Source organism: Oncorhynchus tshawytscha, linkage group LG33 (genome assembly GCF_018296145.1).
Source record: "Oncorhynchus tshawytscha isolate Ot180627B linkage group LG33, Otsh_v2.0, whole genome shotgun sequence".
NCBI classification, from domain to species: Eukaryota; Metazoa; Chordata; class Actinopteri; order Salmoniformes; family Salmonidae; genus Oncorhynchus; species Oncorhynchus tshawytscha.
The window spans coordinates 20507267-20514960 of NC_056461.1; the positions used below are offsets into that span (position 1 = coordinate 20507267).

The window sequence follows — 7694 nt, forward strand, 5'->3', positions numbered from 1 at the left end:
AATCTTTCATATTAGTCTCTCATGTCCACTGTTGTTTTATTTTCTTAATTAATCTATCTTCATTGTATATTTGTCGAGAAATGTATGTATATCTATATATATATATTTTAAAATCTTTCTCACTTTTTATTATTTTATTTATGTACAGTATGTAAAGCACTTTGAAGTGCAATTTTCTTTGTTAAGAAATGTGCTTTGCAAATAAAGTTTGATTTGATAAATCAACTCTAATCAAGTGCTATTTGCATGTGATGGCATAGGATTGCATTGTTCTTATTATTGTTGGTGGCCTATTCTTAGATGGCATGCACTTATTACCTACCGATTGTGACTTTAAATATCTGTAGAGGACAGCCTGTGGATGTTTATGTGGCTTTGTATATATTCTAGGCTGCAAAAGATAATGAAGGATGCAATCTCATCCCCATGAAAGCAGATGAGGAAGTTGAATATTGTGTGCATATTGTGGTGAGAAACCTACTGTATATACAAAAGTGAACGTGCAGGACAGGAGAATTGCATAAAGCAGGGGTGTCAAACTCATTCCACTGAGGGCCGAGTGTCTGCAGGTTTTTGTTTTTTCCTTTAAATCAAGACGTAGACAAGCAGGTGAGGGGAGTTCCTTAGTGACCTTAATTCATTAATCAAGTACAAGGGTGGAGCGAAAACCCGCAGACACTCAGCCGTCCGTGGAATGAGTTTGACGTGTCATAAAGGAACAAGAGACCATATTTTGTATTTCAGTACGACATTTATTGAGCAAATGCTGCTGGGAAATCATTCATGATGAGTAAAGACATGGGATTGCAAACTGTAGCACCTCATGTATGTTCGGTATTTAAATTCAAGTCCATCCTATGCATACAATAATGTATGTGTGCGCATTTACAGATTTATTTTCAATTGCACTCGTAAACATAATAGACACTGATACAAAGCATGTTTAAGGCTAGGAGTTTCTTCAAGGTTATTTATGCGTTAATTGCTTTGGGTTCTGTATGTTCATGATCATGAGTTCATTGCACCATCGTCATTCTCTTTCTTCACTGTATTGTATTGTAGTCGGTTGTATTTTTTTGGCTCAATTGGTATCGTCACATAATAAGTAAGCTTACTTCTGAAGTGGACCCTCCCACCTGGGCCCCCCAAAAAACTTAATTTGAATGAAGATACATTTCTATCACTCTCCCATCCATCCATACATACATACATGTTAGAGAGGGGACTCCCTCCCTGAGCTAGCATGCAGACGCCCCCACCCGTGAGCACTCCTGTGAACCGCAGATAGAAAGAAAGAAAGAGAATTAATCATCTGTCCCATTCCCAAATTTTCCTGACCACATCTGCAGAAAAGCTCATTTATAGCTTCACTCAACATGCATTTTAGAAATTTTAGCTTAGTCACATCATATGGCTTCTCTCTTTGCTTTTCTGTATGTTTGAGAGTGGTTATCTTTATTACATCGCTCTAGCTGTATGATTGCTTGTTGTCGTGTCCTCCTCCCTGACCCTCCTGGGTGGATTGGTTGGAGCGCAGTCACTCGGTTTCGGTCACCACCTTGACGGACTTGGAAGAGTGTTTCTCCATCGTCTTGCTGGACACCATCTTCTCCTGAATCATATCCTCAGTCTCCTTCACAGTCTCGGTGACAGTGACTGATTTAATGACATGCTTGGCTCCATCCTCTCCAGTGGTGATGGTCTCCACCGTTTTGGTGATGACCACCTTCTGGCTGGGGTCATCTTTCTGGTTGGGGTCATCTTTCTGGTTGGGGTCATCTTTGGTGGGGCTCTCGTCCACTCCATTTGAGATCACATCCGTCTCCTCTTTCTTCCCATCATCCTTTTTGTCCTCTGGGGCACCCTTCTCCACTTCTCCGCTCAAAGCTGCATCTTTCTTTTCTACCTTCTCTTCCTCTGAATCACCCTTTTTGTCTACTTTCTCTTCTGCAGCCTTGGGGGCCTCTGACTTGGGAGCTTCTGGTTTGGGAGCCTCATCCTTAGGGGACTCAGCTTTAGGGGATCCTAATTTGGGGGATTCAGATTTGGGGGACCCTGCAGGTTTGGGGGATTCAGATTTGGGGGAACCAGCAGGTTTGGGGGATTCAGATTTGGGGGATCCTGCAGGTTTGGGGGTTTCAGATTTGGGGGAGCCAGGTTTTGGGGATTCAGATTTAGGGGAACCAGCTTTGGGGGATTCATGTTTGGGGGATCCAGCTTTTGGTGACTCAGACTTAGGGGACCCAGCCTTAGGGGATTCAGCTTTCAGGGAGTCTGGCTTGGAGACCTTTGGGGCCTCAGATTTCTGGACCTCAGCTTTTGGGACCTCACTCTTGGGGGCATCTGTTTTGGGAGACTCTGTCTTGGCTACATCTGCCTCATCTGTTTTGTCATCTTTCTCATCCTTTCCTTTCTTATCTTTCTCATCTGTATCATCTCCATCTTTGGATCCTTTGTCACTACTTGCAACTTCCTCTTTATCACCACCCTCCTCTTCTCCCTCTCCATCTGCTGTCTCTTCTTCTCCTCCACTTCCTTCCTTCTCTCCAGCCTTCTCTTTGTCAGGAGAGACCTTTGATTCTGGGGCTGTCTCCTCTTCCTCTTCCCTTCCTTCTCCCTCATCACCACCTTCTGCATCATCTCCCTTCTCACCCTCACCCTTTCCTTCTTTCTCACCCTCTTCTTCTTTTTCTCCCTCCTCAGCACCCTCTCCTCCATCTTCTTCTTCATCGCCACCGTTTTTGTCCTCCTCTTCCTCCTCAGCAGGGGCGCTGGAGCTCACTTGGGATTCAGTGGAGGCTACAACCTCTTCTGAGTCACCCTCTCCCTCTTCTCCATGTCCCACTGCTTCTTCTCCTTCCTCTTCTCCCTTATCCTCTCCTTCCTCTTCTCTGTCATCTGTTGCCTCTGCCTCCAGTGCGGCAGACAGCTCCTGGGCAATCTCTTCCAGGGCCTCGTCCATTTCAGACTTCTCATCCTCCACCCTGGTCTCCTCAATGATCTCCTCTACAAACTTGTGCTGGACCTTCAGTTTGGGAGGCGCAGACTTGGACTTCTTAGAGGACGTGACAGCTTGGCGGTAAGGGAAAGTGCTAAAGTGGGTCTCCTCACCTTCTAGGAGTTTCCTGCAAAAACAATAGAAAATTAGATATAGTATAGTGTAGGCCTAATATAAAAGTTAGGGTTGATATATACTGAAAAAATATATAAATGCATCATGCAACAATTTCAAAGAGTTTACAGTTCATATAAGGAAATCAGTCAATTTAAATAAATGAATTATGCCCTAATCTATGGATTTCACTTGACTGGGCAGGGGTGCAGCCATCGGTGGGTCTGGGAGGGCAAAGGCCCACACGCTTGGCAGCTGGGCCCACCCACAAAAGGGCTTTATTACAGACAGAAATACTCTTCAGCACCACCAAACCACCCCACCACCCCTCAGATGATCACGCAGATGAAGAAATTGGATGTGGAGGTCCTGGGCTGGCGTGGTTACACGTGGTCTGCGGTTGTAAGGCCATTTCGACATACTGCCAAATTCTCTAAAGCGACGTTGGAGGCAGCTTATGATAGAGAAATTAACATATCTGGCATCAGCTCTGGTGGACATTCCTGCAGTCATCATACCATTTGCATGCTCCCTCAAACCTTGAGACATCTGTGGCATTGTGTTTTGTGATAAAACTGCACCTTTTCAAGTGGCCTTTTATTGTCACCAGCACAAGGTGCACCTATTTAATGATTGCGCTGTTTTTTCAGCTTCTTGATATGCCACACCTGTCAGGTGGATGGATTATGTTGGCAAAGGAGAAATACTCACTAACAAATGTAAACACATGTAAATAAATGTATCTACAACATTTTTGAGAAATAAGCTTTTTGTTCATGTGGAACATTTCTGGGATTTTTTGTTTCAGCTCATGAAACATGGGACCAACACTTTAAATGTTGCCTTTATATATATATATATATACTTTTTTTACACTTTTTTTACACTTTTTATTTTACACATGATGAAATACAATCTTTTTGTTCCTTAATGAGTACAATTTTTGTTTCCTCCTGTTTTCTTTTTAAATATTTGTTTTAATCAATGACAGGCCTAATTAGAACACTACCGTCGCACTGTACCTGTATGCAGCAATCTCGATGTCAAGAGCCATCTTGACATTGAGCAGGTCCTGGTACTCGCGCAGATGACGCGCCATCTCCCACTTCGTGCCCTTGAGCTCATTATCCAGCTGGTGGATGGTCTCCTGCAGAAAACAAGACCAAGAGACATCAGCTGGTTAGGAGCTGTTATTACCTAGGCCTATGTGGAACTCTGAAAAAATACTTGGTTATCTATTTTTTGGTGCAGGGAGGATGTGTCTCCAAAAGGACAGAACCCTCTGGAAGAAATATGAAAACTGGAAAAAAATATACATATACAATTTCGTATTTTGTTCCTAGTAATTAGGCTTTATCACAAGCACATTTAAACGTGTGTAAATTTACAACACATTAAAGCACTTTGAGATTTCATTACACTGTCGTTGCAATAACAATTGAAAGTGTGAAGTCACCCTGTCTCCTTGTAAAAGGGCATATCAATTGATATGTTGGAGACCGTTCTGCGCTAAAGGTTAGGATATTATTGTTCTGTGAAATAATTTATTCTGACGCAGTGTACACTGTTTCAAGGGCAGCCTCTTCACACTTGTTCAACAGTCCTCCTCGAAATCTGTGTGGGGTGAGGCAAGGACACAGCCAATGAACGCATCGACCCGCGTCTCTGACTCGGCAAAAAAAAAAAAAAACGTTTGCTGCATTATGTCTCCCCTTAATTAAGAACCCTATAATGTCCTGACTTTCACCAATTGTCGCAGCGTATAAGTAGCCCAATGCTTCAACAAGGATGGGCGATGTAAAAGCTGTGCCCATAAGATGTCAGCATTGTGCCATTTATCTTAAAGCAAATGCGCAGACCACCATTGCGCAGAGCTTATATACCTAGATAAAACACATCTATCTATATTAACACAATATATAATATAATATGTATATGTTTCATTCTCAAAGTAGGAAACTCTCCTTATATGTAGACCTATATTACAAATAAGAATAAAAACCTCTCAAAGGAATTGTGATAATATCCTCACACGACTCTGGCACAATTTGATAGCCTATATGATAAACGAAACACATCTGATAATATTATTTAGGCAACTCTCTCCACTACATTGCTTCTCTACTTACACAGAGAATACAACTTTATAGAACACTTCACCATTAAGCCTGTGGCTGTGGGTTTCTGTATGAAAACAATGCCAACAGCGGGTCTCATCATACCTGCAGGCTGGACAGGTCGTTGTTGTGTCGGTCCTCGATGTCATTCAGCTGCCTTTCCAGTGACTCCCTGGTTCCCCGGACCGATTCTAATTCCACCGTCTTGGACTGGAGCTGGCGGCGGTAGTCTGCAATCTCATCACGGGCGGACTTTATTGCATCTTTGTTTTGTTCCGCAGCATCAGTGAGCTTGGAATAGCGGCACATGAACCAGTCCTCCACCTGCTGCAGGTTCTGGTTGGAGTGGCCCTCGAGCTGGGTGCGGATCTCCCGGAGCGCCTCGGTGATGTCCGTCTTCTGGAAGTCTTTCCTTTCCATGGTCACCTGCGACGCCTGCACCTGGGCAAACAGCTCGCTCACCTCTTCCTCGTGGTTGTTGCGGATAAAAGCAATCTCATCCTGCAGTGACTGGACTTTCTTCTCCAACTCCGACTTCACTAACTCAGAGTCGTTCATATCTTTTTTGAGCGCCCGGATGATGCCTTCCGTCTCATCCCTGATGCGAGCTTCCTCATCGAAGCGGTCCCTAATTCTCTGGATGTCCTCCTCGATGTGGTCTGTGTCGAGCTGGATCTGCGCCTTATCGTGGTGGATCTGCTCCAGCATGGAGCGCAGCTCCTGGAGCTCCTGGTCGTATAAATCGCCTAGCTGGGACTGCGACACCTGCTTCTGCCGCAGCGCCTGGATCTCCTCCTCAATCTGGCTGTTCTGCTGCTCCAGATAGTGCACCTTATCGATGTAACCGGCGAAGCGGTCGTTTAACCCCTGGAGCTGCTCTTTCTCATTGGAACGCTTGTAATCTCCGTTAGTTTGACTAAAATCAACGCTGTCGGCGGAGCTGAGGAGTGTGGAGCTGTACGCTCTGGCTACAGGCATATTGACGCTCCTCTTGTAGGGCTTGTTAGGGCTTGACCGGGACCAGGACTGAGAGCGGAACCCGCTGGAGGGGGTGCCGGAGGAGCGGCCGTAGCTTGTCCTACTATCCATGCTTCTCCTGAATGGACTCCCTACGGTGTCCACCGGGTGGTAACTCATCCGGCCAGACAAGGGGGTGCGTGTGCAAATGGAAGGGAAGGTGTGCGAGGTGGAGTAGTGGGGTGGGTGCGTGTGTGTGTGCAGGTGCGGGCTGGATGTCGCTCACAGCATTCTTAGCCTCACCGGCTGTCCTTTATATACGGCCCAATCTCTAAAAAGGCAAGTAGGAGCTGTTTTTACTGGCTCGTTGATCTAAGGGGGAGGGCCATGTCTCAACCAACCCCTCAGACCTTTCAAGAAACACCACGTGGAAGTGTGAGGGTTCGTGGGTGGCGGAGGGGGGATTATCATTAGGATGATTCCAGAACTGGAATCATTCATTCGAAACCATGCAGATGCTGAGTCATTCATTAGGATAGCCTATGCGTTCAGGTATTTATCAGTTGTCGCTTGTCACCGAGTGAATATATAACTTTCTCGCAATATTGAACATTGATGTGAGAAAGGAAATTATACATACATCTCTGCATTTGCTCATTCGAACAACCAATGTGCAGCATTTCTATGCATGGAGATGTGACTTATGGAGGAGTTCAATTTCCCATGTTAATTCTTATGTTCCCTATTGTTAGTCAGCAAAAAAAGGTTACACCAGAAATGATCAATTTACCAATGTAATTCAGAACGAGACCAATATCAGCACCTTGGAAAGAGACAGTCCGCCAGACGCTAGTCATTCGTTTAGCGCTAGCAGCACCATGGGCAGCGATTTAGAGCAGCAAAACACACTTCCCGTATTTATAATCCGGGAAAAAGTGTTCATACATTTTCTTTCAACTCGAAAGTATTGTAGAATGGTCGATCCTTAAATTAAATTTGATGAGTATTTCATCTTTGCCAACGAACATGTATAAAGCCGACTCTAATTTGTTAGTATTGATGTTATGTGTTTGTGTTAAATCTTCAATATAGGTGATCGATTACTTCTTGACATCAAATCTCCCGATGCCAGAGGGATTACCATCAGTGACATACCGATGACGTATAAACTGAGACCACCATAAGGGCATAAGGGTTCAATCAACAAGGCTACATCATGCATGAATCATCTGTGAGCACTTGTTAGTTTCAGGAAATTATGAAGCATGAAGTTCACGTTGGACACATTTGCTCTCTTGTGCTCTTTTGAGACATTTCTAATCAAACCATTTCAGTAGTGATGAAAATGCATCCAGACTGTACACTGTAAACATCGAAAGTCTCAAAACACCATGATTGTGTAATGAAACCATGAAAAGTAGTGTGCCTAAACTGAAATCTGGTGTTTGGAGGGTGTTTGACTGTAAACGCAATGTAAGTGTTTTAATAGACAGCATGTGTTTTAAAAC

At 44.2% G+C, this 7694-nt stretch overlaps 1 protein-coding gene across 1 annotated transcript; it reads right to left on the minus strand.

The window, feature by feature from the left end:
• Positions 1–731: 731 nt before the first annotated feature.
• Positions 732–6486, minus strand: nefma (neurofilament medium chain a). Its single transcript, XM_024397379.2, has 3 exons — positions 5335–6486; positions 4135–4259; positions 732–3125 (listed from the first exon to the last, which is right to left on the minus strand). The coding sequence occupies exons 1-3, from the start codon at positions 6364–6366 to the stop codon at positions 1538–1540; spliced, it is 2745 nt and encodes a 914-aa protein (XP_024253147.1). The 5' UTR covers positions 6367–6486; the 3' UTR covers positions 732–1537.
• Positions 6487–7694: the final 1208 nt, after the last annotated feature.